The following is a 15942-nucleotide window of genomic DNA, read 5'->3' as shown; positions in this document are numbered from 1 at the left end:
GGCTGTTGCCTTTTATTTGTGCTGTCTTATTTGTTAAATGGTTGATTCATCAGTGATAATATACAACATACAGGCTACAATACTAGCCTATTATATATAACCTATAACAGTTTCATAAACATTTCATGTACAGGGATTGGGCAAAATAATAGGAACACCTAGGAAATATATTACCAGCATTTGCCTTTAACACATCTTCTAAGCATATCAGAATATCAGCCACTTGCTTCATGTTGATGAAAGGAATCTGCTCCTCACTCTTCTCTCCAAAACTGCCTACAGTGTTTTGAAAATATTTCCGTGAGATGATTTGTCTGGCCAGGGGAGATGTTGAAGTTGAAGCTCATCTTGGTGCTCCAGCTGTCCAGGTTTTATAATCAGAACGCCATATTTGCAGCATTTTGACACTGGCATCTGTGAAGTTGCAGATCTTAGTGAATTTGTGAGGCTCAGTGGTTGGATTTTTGTGGAAACAGGGTCTTAAAGGTTATAACTGAGGTTTGCTTAGTTTCTTAGGTTCTTTAGTGTTTGAGAATCCCTGTCATCCCGGCATTTTTTTTTTCACTGTTCTACTTTGTTGATTAAGGCTGCAATGTTTTGGCTACAGTCATTAAGACTATTGCACTTAAAACATCAAACTTGGGCAGGGCAGTTCACTCAAAATTGAAAATTCTGTCATTAATTACTCGCCCCATGTCGTTCTAAACTCGTAAGACCTTCGTTCATTTTCGAAACAGAAATTAAGATATTTTTACTTAAATCCGAGAGCTTTCTGACCCTCATAGACAGCAAGCAACTGCGTTCAAGGCCCAGAAAGGTAGTAAGAACATGGTTCAACCTTAATTTTATGAAACTATGAGTTTTGTACGCAAAGAAAACACAAATAATGACTTCATTCAACAAATTTCTCTTCCCTGTCAGTCTTTCACGCATTTTCACCAGATGCATGACAAAGAATGCGCATGTCGTGGTACTCTCGTGAACGCGCGTCAAAGACTGACACAAAGAAATGGTTGAAATAAGTCATTATTTTTATTTTCATTGTGAACAAAAAGTATTCTCGTCACGCCAATATCAAATTATTTACATATAGTATATTCCCTAAAAAGACAATAAATGTGGCAGAGTCAACTACATTATTGAGCAGACAACCCGTCATATAGGATACAAAGCATTTTTTCATCCACTTCATAAAAGATCTGCGAATAATATTCTAATTTGATGTGTCTGATCTGACTGTATTAGATTGTTGAGTATGACTCTTCTCTCGGTCCTTCACTCCACTGTGTATGTTTAGCCTTCAAAAGCAGTGAAATGGAGGGAGTAAGTACGTGCCTGAGAACGATAAATCAGGAAGATTTATCCAGCACTGTATTTAAAAATGGCATTGCATAAAGAGCACAAGGAAGAACATCCGAGACTAAAGTTTCAACCTCAGGAATTTTCATATCAAACGCACACACGTCATTAGCCTACATCAGCGTGTGATGCTCTCTGAAAAAATCTCACAGAGAATTAAAGTCGTAGCTCATTGAACAACTACATCTGAACTCTATTTCTCTACTTGGAAACCGACGGAATGCGGGTAATTCTGTTTGCAGCAATAGTGCTCTTTGTGCACAACCTCGCTGTGGCCGAGCCAAAGACGAAATGTCCGTCCAAATGTAATGTGAGTAAATGTCCGAGCCCAAGCTGCCCGAGCGGGTATGTGCCCGACCACTGCAACTGCTGTCTTGTGTGCAGCCTGGGTGAGAGCGCGCCGTGCGGTCGGAAGGATGATGCTCCGTGTGGCGACGGGTTAGAATGTAAATTTCCAGCCGGTAAGCGACTTTCCAAAGGTGTTTGCCAATGTAAAACAACGCATAGCGTGTGTGGCAGCGACGGAAAGACCTATGGGAATGTATGCAAGATGAGGGCAGCCGCGCGTAAAGCGCAACAGCGAGGGCTCCCCGTAATAACCCAAAAGCACAAGGGTCCATGTGCACCATCAAACTCAGGTCAGTCACTGATCACTTCAACTACTTATTTTATGTATGTGTTATACATTTTAGACGTGTATATAATGTACATGTTTATCCATTTTAAACCCGTCAATACGAGTAGATATTATAAAAGTCAATATGTATTTAAAACATTTGTTATAAAAGCATATAAACATTCAAAATGTTTGTATACATGTTATTTTAGTTTGCATATATAACCAAACTTTATTAACATGTAGCCTATATACATATTTTACTTTTGAGATTTCATATAGGCTAGCATGCTATAAGCTTATATCTTCACCTGCCCAGAGAATGCATGTATGTGAAAAGTATGTCACCTTATTGGTTGCATAAATATTGCCGTATATTTAGATACTATCAAAGTTGGTACTGCATGGTGGATCTGGACTAATAACTAAAAGTAGTCGCCGATCCAAATGAAGCATGAAGTCACAAATACTCTTGAGTCAGTCAGCTGTAGGACAGTTGTTATATCTCCACTTCCTGTGTGATGTCTGATTTTGTCTGATTGAGAATTTCACACTGTCTCCAATTGCTTCTAGTATTTTATATTTACCTTTCTATACATAATAACAACCTTGTTTTTTTTCAAGAGGCAATTACTTAAACCCCTGGATGAAGTGCTAAAATTTGCACATAAGGCAGAAACATCAGTTGACTTTGGATGTTTAGTGAGATGTAGACTCTTAGTTCCTCTTACTATTCCAGTGCCAACTCCAGTTACACTCAGAGCCAGGGAACATAAACACCATCTAAATGCAGCTTTGGACCTTTTGTCAAAGCTTTGGAAATGAGGAAACAACCTAGGCAGACTACCATCTGTGTCTAGCCCACACAGTGTGAGGGAAATAATAAATGTGACACACCTAGTCACAGATGAGCAGAGATCCAAATTATTACAATGGATTTCTTATATCTGTTTGGTGTTGTATGCTCAATGGGAGCATCACTAGCACATGAACCTAAGAGAACATTAAGTACTGAGCAGCAGTGTGTAGACCACTAATAGTTACACTAAAAACTGTAATATTGTGACATATTATAATTTAAAATAACCTTGTTCTATTTTAATATCAAACTAGATGAGTAAAGTTGGCCTGAAAAGCAGTTGTAATGTAACAAGGACGGTCAGAGACGTACGGATCCATTTGCAGCATTTATTGAAACAAAACAAACACAAAGGGGCAGGCAGAAATCGTAGTCAAAAAACAGGCAGAAAGGTCAGGGCTGGCAGCAAGAATCAAACACGGGAGGGAGTCCAGGAATCAAAACACAGGGAAAACAAACTCGGGAAGAAACGCTCGGAAATACAGACCATACGGAACAATAAGACTTCGCAAGGTGGCTGTGTGTGTCAGTGGCTTAAATGCATGAGAGTCAATGTGAAACAGATGTGTGCAGCAATCAGTGCAGTGGGAAACAAGGAGCAGCTGTGTGCAGTGATTGGTGCAGTGGCTTATGGGGATTGCAGTCCAGAATGTGTGTGCAAGAGTTCATGACGACAAGACGACCAATACGTGACATGTAAAAGCTTGAAATTGAAATGCATAATATGCATATGATTAGCATACTTTTAACATGATGTGCATGTTGTTAGAATTGCTAACATGTTTTAGTATATTTGTGACCCTGGTCCACAAAACCAGCCATAAATGTAAATCTGTCGAAATTTATATTCTTACGTCATCTGAAAGCTGAGTAAATAAGCTTCCTATTGATAGATTGTTTGTTAAAATAGGACAATGTTTGTCTGAGATAAAACTGTTTGAAAACCTGGAATCTGAGGGTGCAAAAAAATCTAATTATTGAGAAAATCGCCTTAAAAGTTGTCCAAAAGAAGTTCTTAGCAATGAATATTACTAATCAAAAATCAAGTTTTTATATATTTATGGTAGAAAATTTACAAACTATCTTCATGGAACATGATCTTTACTTAATATGCTTATGATTTTTGGCATAAAAGAAAAATCGATAATTTTGACCCACACAATGTATTTTTGCCTATTGTTACAAATATACCTGTGCTACTTAAGACTGGTTTTGTGGTCCAGGGTCACATTTTAGCATGTTTTAATACAAGTTTAATGTTTCTAGTATGATTAGCATGTTTTTAGCATGCTTTAACATGTTTACAGAATAATTAGCAAGTTTCTAACATGCTTAGCATGTAGTTAGTATGTTTCTAGTATGATTAACGTGTTGCTATCATGTTTTATCATGATTAACATATATTTAACATGATTTTTAGCATGTTGTTAGCATGCTTAGCATGTTGTTAGCGTGCTTCTAACACAGGCTGCGTCCGAAAATTAAAAAATGCTGCCTTCGAAAGCCGCATTCCAAGGCAGGAAGACTTCAAAGCATGTCCAAATCCAAATTCTGCTTCACTTCCTGTCTCTGGAGGTATCTTCTTCTGATCGAATTTTAAAGATGGCATCTGAAAGTTGGGTTTGGTGGTCAGCTTTTGTGTAAATGTTTATTTCTGACTAACTTTTTGCACTTTTCATGTAATTTCTAGCGAGAAATCAGTATTATAGTAGCTTATTGAATATTTGTTCAGTTATCATCAAAACTAGCTCATTCTCGTTTCATGAGGTGCCTTTGTGCAAAATTGCTGCCTGCAAAGTCATTGCCTGATAAGGCAGTGAGGCAGCAAGTCAGCTGCCTAAACGTTCGGATGCAGCCATGATGCTTTTAAACGTTCGGATGCAGTATCATACTTTTAGTATGATTAGGATGTTTTAGAATGTTTTTTAGCATGATTAGCATTTTGCTACCATGTTTTTATCATGCTTAGCATGTTGTTAACAGGTTTCTGGCATGATTAACATATTTCTGTTTTAACATGATAATGTTGCTTGCATGTCATTATGTCATATCATGACGGCATGTTGTTAGCATGATCAGCACATTGCTAACATGTTTCAGTATGTGGGATAGTCAGTAGGATAATCATTAAGCTTTACTGGTGACAAATATCTTAAATACTGTATTGGTTTTGATAATCTGGTTTTCAAAACCCACAAGCCAGATAGGTTAGAACAGATAAAGGACACTGATTCAGAACAGTCTGAAGGTCTGACCAGAGTTTTGTGGTTGTAGCTTTAAATCTGTAAAAGGAGTACTGACTCAATCTAGTCTCAGAAGAATAACAGAAAGTTTAAACAGCAGATCAAGACAACTATTAAAAATCAAACTCTTTGTTTGACCAAAAATATTAGCATATTAGAATGCTTTCTTAAAGGGGCTATATGTAACTTTTCCCCCCAAAATAAACGTAACAATAGCCTTTTTATTTGACCATTTATGACCCAAACATCTCCTGATGAGCACACTGACACCTTGTCAGCTCACAGTGGGTGCACCTATAAGCCTGTATCCTATTTTTCCTATTTTCTGTCGGGTCGGATTTTTCGCGCGCTGTCTGCGGATGTGACGTCAAGCGCGTTCATGTTAAACGTTTCAGATCACTCTCTTCATATCTGGCATTGACATGAATAATTCTTCCTGCCAGTATAGGTCCTGCACATCTGAACAGCCCAAGGTACAAGTTTAACTTCATCGCTGATGTGGTGGAGAAGATTGCCCCTGCTGTGGTACATGTCGAGCTCTTCCTCAAGTAAATATCATTCTGGTCTTCATGATATAGTATTGCTGGTTTGGTAATGCAATAACCACTGTTTTCAATGTTTTTGTCCAGCCATCCGTTGTTTGGCCGTCATGTACCTTTGTCAAGCGGTTCTGGATTCATAATGACACAGGCTGGCCTGATTGTGACCAATGCTCATGTGGTTGCTAGCAGTGCACCAGTAACTGGCCGCCAGCATCTACGAGTGCAGCTACATGATGGCCAGACATACGAGGCCTCAATCAGAGACATTGACAAGAAGTCTGACATCGCCACTATCAAAATTAACACAAAGGTGAGAATCATTTCACAGATATTAAAAGAAAAGTTCAAAATGTTCATGTCTTTCTTTCTTCAGTCGTAAGGAAATTATGTTTTTTGAGGAAAACATTTCAGGATTTCTCTCCATATAGTGGACTTCAAAGGGATCTAAATGATCCCAGCCGAGGAAGAAGGGTCTTATCTAGTGAAACAATTTGTAATTTAAAAAAATTAGAATTTATATACTTTTTAACCTTAAATGTTTGTCTCGTCTAACTCTGCATGTACTCTTTGTACATGTTTTTCAACATACCCTAACTGTCTTGAACTGGAATACACAGAGTCAAGCAGAGCTAGAAAAGATGAGCATTTGAGGTTTATTACAAATTAATAAATTGTAATTGTTTTTTAGAAAATAACCAACCGTTTCGCTAGATAAGACCCTTCTTCTTCAGCTTAGATCATTTAGAGCCATTTTAAGCTGCATATAAACTGCATTTTGGATGTTCAAGCTCACAGGCACCATAGAAGTCTACTATATGGAGAGAAATCCTAAATTTTTTCTCAAAAAATTTCTTTACGACTGAAGAAAGAAAGACATGAAAATCTTGGATGAAGGATGAAAATTTTTGTTCTGGCAGTGAACTTCTCCTTGAATGATGACATCTTTTGAGACTGTTCAAAATAACAGGACTATTATTTATTTGTAACATTTTATAGTGTTTCCCTGGTCTCCTTTATTTTTTATTGTACTGTAAATGTGGAACAAAGCCTTGAGGCTGAAAAATTGTAATCTTCAACCTTTCTTGCCGTCACCATATTTTTTTACAGTGGATTTTTTTCTGACAAACTTCCAGAGTATAAAAATTTAGCACAAATCATCCATAAATGGCTACACCTTTGACTCTTAAATCCTGTGTTTATGACTCCAGAGGCAGATGGTTTATATCACACAATCCGCCCTAGTCTAGACACATTTGGACATGTTAATGGTAGCCTGCTGCACATGTTGACCTACATTTGTGTGAGGGAATTCAAGAGGTGTTGTGTTGTAAGAGGTGTTTTGTTTCCTGATGCATGTGGATCTGATTATGCAGATGCGCAAATGGTCCAATGCTATATTTCCATAGCCCATTTTTGATTATCAAAGAAAAAATATTCAGCGTAGGGGCCGCTTTCGAAACAAAAATTGAGGAATGTTCCCACGTCAGAGAGACTGGATTGCTTGCAGATATTTTGTTCTGTTTATAGCAGCTCATGTCATTTCCCCATCTTTTGCTCTCAAGCCTTAAGACTTTTTCCACACTGCACCCAGTTCTGATTTGTTTTTCAAATCTGATCTTTTGGACAAACTGTTCATGTGTTTTTGCAAGTAATGAAATCAGTTCAGTTTGTTCAGGTAGTGTTTATCATGTTGGCCAAGTCATTGATAGAGTGGCGTGAGATCCAATGCAAGCAGTTTATTAGAATGAAACAAAAACACAGAAATCCAAGAAACAAGGGCTGCATACAAAATTGCAATATTTGATAAAAGAAGTACAGTTGAAGCCAAAAGTTTACATACACCTTAAAGAATCTGCAAAATTGTTTTACCAAAATAAGAGGAATAAGATATTTCACATACATTTACATACAGTCCACAAGAGAAAATAATAGTTGATTTTTAAAAATGACCCTTTTCAAAAGTTTACATACACATGATTCTTAATGTTGTGTTGTTACCTGAATAATCCATAGCTGTAGTTTTTTGTTAAGTGATAGTTGTTCAGTTGTTAACAGTTTAACTGCCTGCTATTCTTCAGAAAAATAATTTCCATTAATGACTGTATGATTCTGAGATCCATCTTTTCATACTAAGGACAACTGAGGGACTCATACACAACTATTACAGGAGGATCAAATGCTCACTGATGCTCCAGAAGGAAAAACTATGCATTATGTGCCAGGGGGTGTAAACTTTTGAACAGAATGAAGATGTGTACATTTTTCTTATTTTGCCTAAATATCATATTTTCTTCATTTAGTACTGCCCTTCATAAGCTACAGAAGATACTTACATGTTCCCCAGTAGGCAAAATACCCCGATCTTCAAGTTCAAAAAGTTTTCACCCTGGCTCTTAATGAATCGTGTTTCCTTCTGGAGCATCAGTGAATATTCAAACCTTCTGTAATAGTTGCATATGAGTCCTTCAGTTGTCGTCAATTTGAAAAGATGGATCTAAAAATCATACATTCATTATTGAAAAAGGTTCAAGTACACAAAAATGCTGAAAAACCAAAGAATTTGTGGGACCTAAAGGATTTTTCTGACAAACAGCAGGCAGTTTAATTGTTCAGGATAAACAAGGGACTCATGAACAACTATCATTAAACAAAACAAACAAAAAAAAGTAATGTAGTAGGTCATGTGATAATGACAACATGGCGATAGTAGTACATTCAGATAACATTTGCATGCATAGAAATATAGAACATAAGTTTTTAGTGGTTGTGAAATAATTACTTATAGGCAAAATAGGTACATACTCATGAGAGTATGCTATTTAGCATGCAGCCAAAAGCTAATATACACAGAAGTAAACCGGATTTACTAGACACAACTGCAAAACAATGAGACTAAAACTATAAAAGTCCACAAACAAAACAGGGACACAAGAACATGAAGAACATGACAGTGTCCCCATCCCAGCTGGGATTTCAGTGTTTATTCTTAAGTGAATCAACTTCATGGAATCAATGTTACATTTTTATTAGATTTTGCAAATCAAATCAACGTTGATATTTTGACGCTGTTTCAACATCAAAAAAACAATAAACATTGTTTTAACATTTCAGTGCTGGCTGGGATAACTGTGATTTGGACAGCTTTTTTTTAGGTCAACAGGATGTTTTTGAACAAATAATAAGTATTGAATGTTTCACTCATAAATACAGTGACTTAAAGGGATAGTTCACCCAAAAATGAAAATTCATCATGTCGTTTCAAACCCGTAAGACCTTAGTTTATCTTCAGAACACAAATTAAGAAATCCGAGAGCTTTCTGAAGATGAACGAAGGTCTTATGGGTTTGGAACGACATGAGGTTAACTTGTAGTAACATCTACAAGCAATATGAATGCTCCTGAGCTAAATTTCAACTGTTCTAGATGGTATGAATACTTATGCAATGGAATCATTTTTTATTTGTAACCAATTTGCAAAGATGTTAAAAACCTGTTTTTTTGCTTTGTCATTATGGTGTATGGAGTGTAGATTGATGTGGAAAAAAGTAATTTAAAGCAGTTTAACATAATCCATTTTTGGGATGAACCAACCTTTTAATTAAAAAGAACCACACTACTCGTACTATTTCTGCCATATAAACAAATAAAGATGTGACCTATAAATAAGTTACAAATATAGCCAAATTACTATTTTTTTAGTGTTTTTTAATTAATCATTTGAACAAATGATTCAAAGACTCACACCTATTGGTATAACCTGCAAAATGTAGGAAGTGTCAATAAAAAAATCCATCAGTGCTGCAGAGATTGACTGAATCATATTTTAGCTGACCTAATTTGTATAAATTGTATGTTATTTCTCCTGCAGAAAAAATTACCAGTGTTATCACTGGGTCGCTCTGCTGACCTGAGGCCTGGCGAGTTTGTGGTTGCCATTGGAAGCCCATTTGCACTTCAGAACACTGTCACGACAGGCATCGTCAGCACAACCCAAAGAGATGGAAAAGAGCTCGGCATCCGTGACTCTGACATGGGCTACATCCAAACTGATGCTATCATCAATGTAAGACAATAGAGAATGCTGTTTGTAGGCTACAACAATTGTTTACAAGATTGTTGGCTGAATTTGATTCTCTCTTTCTCTCTTTTATAATCGATGGCAAGTATGGAAACTCAGGAGGTCCACTTGTTAATCTGGTGAGTAATAATGAAGATTTACATCTGGTTAGTCACTGGTTAGATACATTTAACAGTGCTAGCTTTTTACATAATATTTCTGTCATGTTAGGATGGTGAGGTGATCGGAATAAACACACTAAAAGTCACTGCAGGAATCTCTTTTGCAATTCCATCAGACCGAATCAATAAATTCCTTGATGAATCTAATGATAAAGAGCACAAAGGTAAGCATCAAGCACAGAGGTAATGCACTAATCGCAAGTTCTAGAAAGTTCTTATTCCAACACGAATGTTAGCACACAAAAACTTGAGTTGCAAATGGATGATCTGAGATCTCCCCTCTTTAATGATCTTCTGCCAAATAAAACAAATGGCTACAAAGCAAATACTCTACTGTATGTATGAAACCACACTGTCCGTTACATCATTGGTGTCCTTTACTTTGATTTCAGTCAAACAAAGGGTAGTCAGGACAAACTTCACGCAGTCTCAAGCTGCGAAGACTGCCTCAGGTGAGGTAATTGCTAGCAAATTTCACTTTGCTAGCTAGCGGCTAGTCATCTTGCCAGCCTGATGACATCAAACATGCATCAATATTCAACTGGTCCGTCAAACTATTAAAGGGATAGTTTACCCAAAAATGATCTTGTTAATTACTCGCCCTCATGTCGTTACAACGTCCTTTCTACATTTCTGGGCCTTGAACATGATTGGTTTGTTGCTTTCTACAGTGGGGAAAAAAAAAAGTTAAAAGTAAATTGATTTGCATTTTAATGAGTGAAATAAGTATTTGACCCTATTTGTATTTGGCCACCAGGTTTGCTCACATCTCAGGAGGGATTTTGTCCCACTCCTCTCTAAGTCATTAAGGTTTTGAGGCTGACGTTTGGCAACTCAAGCCTTCAGCTCCCTCCACAGATTTTTTTATGGGATTAAGATCTGGAGACTGGCTAGGCCACTCCAGGACCTTATTGTGCTTCTTCTTAAGCCATGTCTTTGTTGCCTTGGCTGTGTGTTTTGGGTCATACCCATCCACGATCCATTTTCAATGCCCTGGCCCTGACGGTAAATGGCCCCGTCCATTGTCCCTTTGATGCGGTGCAGTTGTCCAGTCCCCGTAGCAGAAAAACGATGCGATGCGGGATGGTGTTCTTGGGGTCATCGGCAGCATTCCTCATTCTCTTCTTGAGTTGATGCCAAAGATCTTAATTTTGGTCTCATTTGTCCACAACACTTTCACCCAGTTCTCCTCTAAATTATTCAGATGTTCATTGAAAACTAGACGAGGTAAGATCTTGCCTCTCATCTCTTCATCTAGCATGAAGTCCCAGACAGAGGGAGATTGATAGTTATTTTATGTTTCTTTTATTTGCAAATAATCGCACCAACTATTGTCAACTTCTCACCAAGCTGCTTGGCGATGGGCTTGTAGCCCATTCCAGCCTTGTGTAGGTCTACAGTCTTGTCCCTAACATCCTTGGACAGCTCTTTGGTCTTGGCAATGGTGGAGAGTTTAGAATCTGATTTATTAATTGCACATGTGGGCAGGTGTCTTTTATACAGGTAAACAACTGAGATTAGGAGCACTCCCTTTAAGAGAGTGCTCCTAATCCCAGTTTGTTACCTGTTTAAAAGACAATTGGGATCTAGAAATCTTGGATCAAATACTTATTTCGCTCATTAAAATGCTAATTTATTTATAACTTTTTTGATATGCTTTTTTCTAGATTTTTGTTGTTATTCACTGTCAAAATAAACCTAGAAATTATAGACTGATCATTTCTTTGCCAGTGGGCAAACGTACAAAATCAGCAGGGTTCCCCACTGTATGAAGAGTCAAAAAGCTCTCAGTTTTCATCAAAAATATCTTGATTTGTGTTCTGAAGATGAACAAAGGTCTTACAAGTTTGGAACGACATGAGTGTGAGTAATTAATGACAAAATTTTCATTGTTGCATTAACTAACCCTTTAAACTACCCTGTGAGAGGAACTAAAGAAGATACATATTGTGGATGTTTATGCCAGAATGCTAAATTGGGTTGTGGACTGTTTACCAAACATAATGTGAAACTGCATTGCATGAATTTGTCTCAGTAACCTGCTGTTAGCTAACTGCAAGTCGATATAACTGCTTCAGTGTTTAATGAATAAAATAGACAGACCATTATTTGTTTCGTTTCACGTTATAATGCAAATGTCTGTGCTAAGCTGTTTGTAAATAACACTCAGTCCAAGGTACTACAGTTATCTACTGTAATTGTGTTTCCCAAGTCCTCCTGGGAAGTTTGTATTTACGAGTTGGGAAGTCATAATTACAAAGTCAGATGCATTAAAATCAGCAAGATGACAATGTATAATCTACAAGAAATACAGCAAGATTTTTAACTCTATTAAAAATGAAGACTAAAATGCACATGAGGTGCGCTTTTGTTTGTTGTTAAATTTAGAAACTTGGACACATGGAAACTCACGTCTTAAAAGACATCCTGAGTTTCCCAGTCGTATTTACTATAGTGTGGTAGTATTTATGTGCGTTCAACTCAGAAATACAATCTTTCTGATATGATTTGAATGCACCAAGAAATTGCACAAATATCTAAAACTAATAATTTCTCTTCCAGATCTAAACATCCCCAGAAAAAGGGTTATTGGAATCAAAATGGTCACTTTAACAGAGAAGTATGTTTTGTCAATCAAACACTTTCTTATTTAATAGTGTCAAATTTACAAAGTAAAGCCAACATAAACTGATTTCAGTGATTAGAGTCAAACCAAAATTTTCACATTATTACAGTTAATTCGCTATAGTTTAGAAAATAAGCCAGGAGTTAGAGTGTGATAGAACAAATTCATTACTTTGATAGAAAAGTTTGTAACAAAACAAGGTCAGGTCAAAGTGTCAAATCAAATTTTTGGTCCCAATTTTTTTTAATCAATTTTACTTACAGTCCACTGTATGCAGAATTTTTGGGTATAATATGTCACAGTCTACTTTATTTTGCTATCCTCACTTACATAAATGAACTAGTGTCCTGCACTCACTAGTAAAATAATATCAAAATTATATCTGGTGTCTCAATAAGTTTTGGTTTGACTGTATCCAAGTTCAATCAGTAACATTTTCAAGCGGAGTCATCTGTGTCTGCTTTCTTTTCCTCAGATCTCAGGTTTTCTATTATTATTCTTTTCCTCAGCCTTGTCCAGGGATTAAAATGGCATAATCCAGACTTTCCAGATATCGGCAGTGGAATTCTTGTCCATGAAGTTGTCCCAGACTCCCCAGCTCAGAAGTATGTCTCAGACAAAAATAGATTTTTTTCAAAATGCCTTTTAAGCTTAAAATTTTGATGATGCTGTTACATAAGATATGTTTCGACTACATCACGCATGGATTTATTCAAAACAAATCACACGTCATTCTTCTTTCACTGGTTCATTTTCACAGAGGTGGGCTCGAAACAGGTGATATTATAGTAAAGCTAAACGGCCATCCTTTGGTCAACACTGGAGAATTACAGGAGGCGATTCAGGAAGACATTCCCCTTCTTCTGGAAGTTCGGCGTGGTGATGATGATCTACTTTTTAACATTGAGCCTAATATCCTTATGCAGTGACGGTGTCAGAGATGGGGAACCAGAGGAGTGAACACAAGTGAAGCAGATTGCTAAAGACTGATGTGGATGAATGAAAATGTGAAGATAGAAGATCACAATTAACAACCCGTCACATTTGGGTTTTTAAAAATCAAATGGAGAAAAAAGGACAATTTCCTACAGGACTACTTCAGCTTTATCGTTTTTAATAATTTGTCTCTTAAACTGAATGTTATTAACTTTGCAGCAAAACTCCACAGTGTCTTTCTTTTAAGACTAACTTGGACAGATTTTAGAGATCAGTAATCATTTAGAAATATTAAAAATAGGCACTATTTTCATACACTTTATACATGGGCTACTGAATGTTTTTTGACATATGAAGTACATTGTTTTAACTTTATATGATACAGTTTCTTACAGGAAATACACCAGTCAGAGTGTTCTTTTGTAAAGGCAATTGCTGATATTGTCTATTAGTTTATTGAATGAAAAATATTTGCACAATGAATATGTATTTTGATAAATGACTATTCGGTACTCTGGAATAACTATGTTTTCAAAGCTGACTTAAAGTGTTTGACACTGTTTAAAATGTACAAAGACTTTTAATGATTGTAGACTAATACATTTTTAGGATTACACCAGAATAATTGTACTCAATTTGTATCAACCAGCAGAAAGAAGAGTGAATAAAAAGCTACATTTCTTATTTATATTTCTATTAATTTATCACATTTTTTTTTTTTTTGCCAATTTGTGAGATCCACAGCAAAGTCAATCTTGTGGGCACTGGCTCTATACAGATTACCTCATTATTATGATGACAAGTGAGTGTCTTTATGAGTCATTTGAATCATTCACTTAACTAATTCATTTAAAAACACTGACACATTCAAGAGCAAAACAAGTTTTGTTCATTTAAAGGTCCACTGAAGTGCCTTGAAACACGCAGCTTTATTCTAAGTGGTGACATAATTTTAACTGAAACAGGAACACTTTGCCCACTTCGCCACTTCTTTTAAATAGCCAATAGCGTTCCATTTATATCTGCTCTGGCCAGAGCCGTTGAGTTCGGTAAAGCCGCATTTGTAAGCTTATGACAGCCACAGTCTAATAAATTACCCCCTAGATTCAATATGACACTCTTACTAAAACAAAATAGTGATCATAATCATGCTGAGACTGTGTAGTTTAATACATGTTGACTCGCGTATATGATCTGCTCCATGCTATCGCGTCTCTGGACCGGGGCCAAAATCGAGTAGACTGTGTGCGCTGCTGCGGTTCACATGACACAACGTGAAACCAGACCTCATTTGCCCCAATAGAAAGCAAATTTAAACTGTCTGAATCATTCTCTATCGCCTACATTGTGCACTACATGCTATTCACCATACAGAAAACAAGTGACCGATCTCAGCCGCAGCTTCAGCATCTATTTATTGTGTCGGGGGTAGGGTGCTACAGACTCTAGAGGGCATTTGATTGGACAGAACATTTGATGAGCAGCTGAAGTGCAACATGATGTCATCAAAATCATTGATTCATATTGGCGGAAGTGAGAGACTGAACGTTTTGAATGCCCATATCTTGTAAATGCGAATTTTGTTGTTGTTTTGAAACACACTAGCTTATAACCTTAAAGGAACACTCTACTTTTTTTTTTTTTTTTTTTGGAAATAGGCTCATTCTCCAACTCCCCCCGAGTTAATAAGTTGATTTTTACCGTTTTGAAATCCATTCAGCCGTTTTCCTGTTCTGGCGATATCACTTTTAGCATAGCTTAGCATAGATCATTGAATCCTATTAGACCAATAGCATCACGTTCAAAAATGACCAACGAGTTTCGATATTTGTCCTATTTAAAACTTGACTCTTCTGTAGTTATATCGTGTACTGATACCGACGGAAAATGTAAAGCTGTGATTTTCTAGTCCTAGATTAGGAACTACACTCCCATTCCGGCGTAATAGTCAAGGAAGTTTGTTGCCGTAATATGAACGCAGCAGGCGGAGTAATATCACGCAGTGCCTGAAATTAGTTCCCAGCTAGGATAGCATTTGCACATGTGCTGCGTGATATTACTGCACCTGCTTTGTTACGCCAACAAACTTCCGTGACTATTACGCCAGAATGGGAGTGTAGTTCCTAATCGGCCTAGAAAATCGCAGCTTTGCATTTCCGCTGGTATTAGTACGCTATATAACTACAGAAGAGTCAAGTTTTAAATAGCATGCTAAGCTATGCTAAAAGTGATGTCGCCATAACAGGAGAATGGCTGAATGTATTTTAAAATGGTAAAACTCAACTTATTAACTCGGGGGGAGTCGGAGAATGAGCCTATTTCCAAAAAAAAAAAAAAAAAAGAGTGTTCCTTTATGGTTAATATATTCATACTAAAAGCCCAAAAACTTTTATTTTGATTTCATGGGGACTTTAATAACTTACTCAACCAATTTGTTCAAAAGCACTGAAATATTCAGGAACAAGCTGTGTTCTTGTCTGGCAAAGGTCCCTTCTGGGCAAGAAAAAAAAAAGAAACTATAA

The 15942-nt window shown here is 36.8% G+C and overlaps 1 protein-coding gene across 1 annotated transcript; it reads left to right on the top strand.

Annotated features, from left to right (window-relative positions):
• Window positions 1–1494: 1494 nt before the first annotated feature.
• On the top strand, window positions 1495–14108 carry htra3a (HtrA serine peptidase 3a). Its single transcript, XM_073842736.1, has 10 exons — window positions 1495–1997; window positions 5526–5625; window positions 5707–5929; window positions 9488–9682; window positions 9784–9816; window positions 9908–10022; window positions 10251–10310; window positions 12421–12478; window positions 12994–13089; window positions 13245–14108. Exons 1-10 carry the CDS (start codon window positions 1580–1582, stop codon window positions 13411–13413), a joined length of 1467 nt encoding a protein of 488 aa, XP_073698837.1. The 5' UTR covers window positions 1495–1579; the 3' UTR covers window positions 13414–14108.
• The last annotated feature ends 1834 nt before the right edge of the window (window positions 14109–15942 follow it).

Source organism: Garra rufa, chromosome 6 (genome assembly GCF_049309525.1).
Source record: "Garra rufa chromosome 6, GarRuf1.0, whole genome shotgun sequence".
Lineage (NCBI taxonomy): Eukaryota > Metazoa > Chordata > Actinopteri > Cypriniformes > Cyprinidae > Garra > Garra rufa.
The sequence above is the reverse complement of the archived record's forward strand: the minus strand, read 5'-3'. Positions and strand labels throughout refer to the sequence as shown.

What these genes read in the sequence shown, in the direction of transcription:
- htra3a (XM_073842736.1), top strand. Translation starts at nt 1,580, where the DNA reads ATGCGGGTAATTCTGTTTGCAGCAATAGTGCTCTTTGTGCACAACCTC. An exon ending in CATGTCGAGCTCTTCCTCAA is followed by an intron (nt 5,626 to 5,706) that starts GTAAATATCATT and finishes GTTTTTGTCCAG; the next exon opens with CCATCCGTTGTTTGGCCGTC. An exon ending in ATGGTCACTTTAACAGAGAA is followed by an intron (nt 12,479 to 12,993) that starts GTATGTTTTGTC and finishes TCTTTTCCTCAG; the next exon opens with CCTTGTCCAGGGATTAAAAT.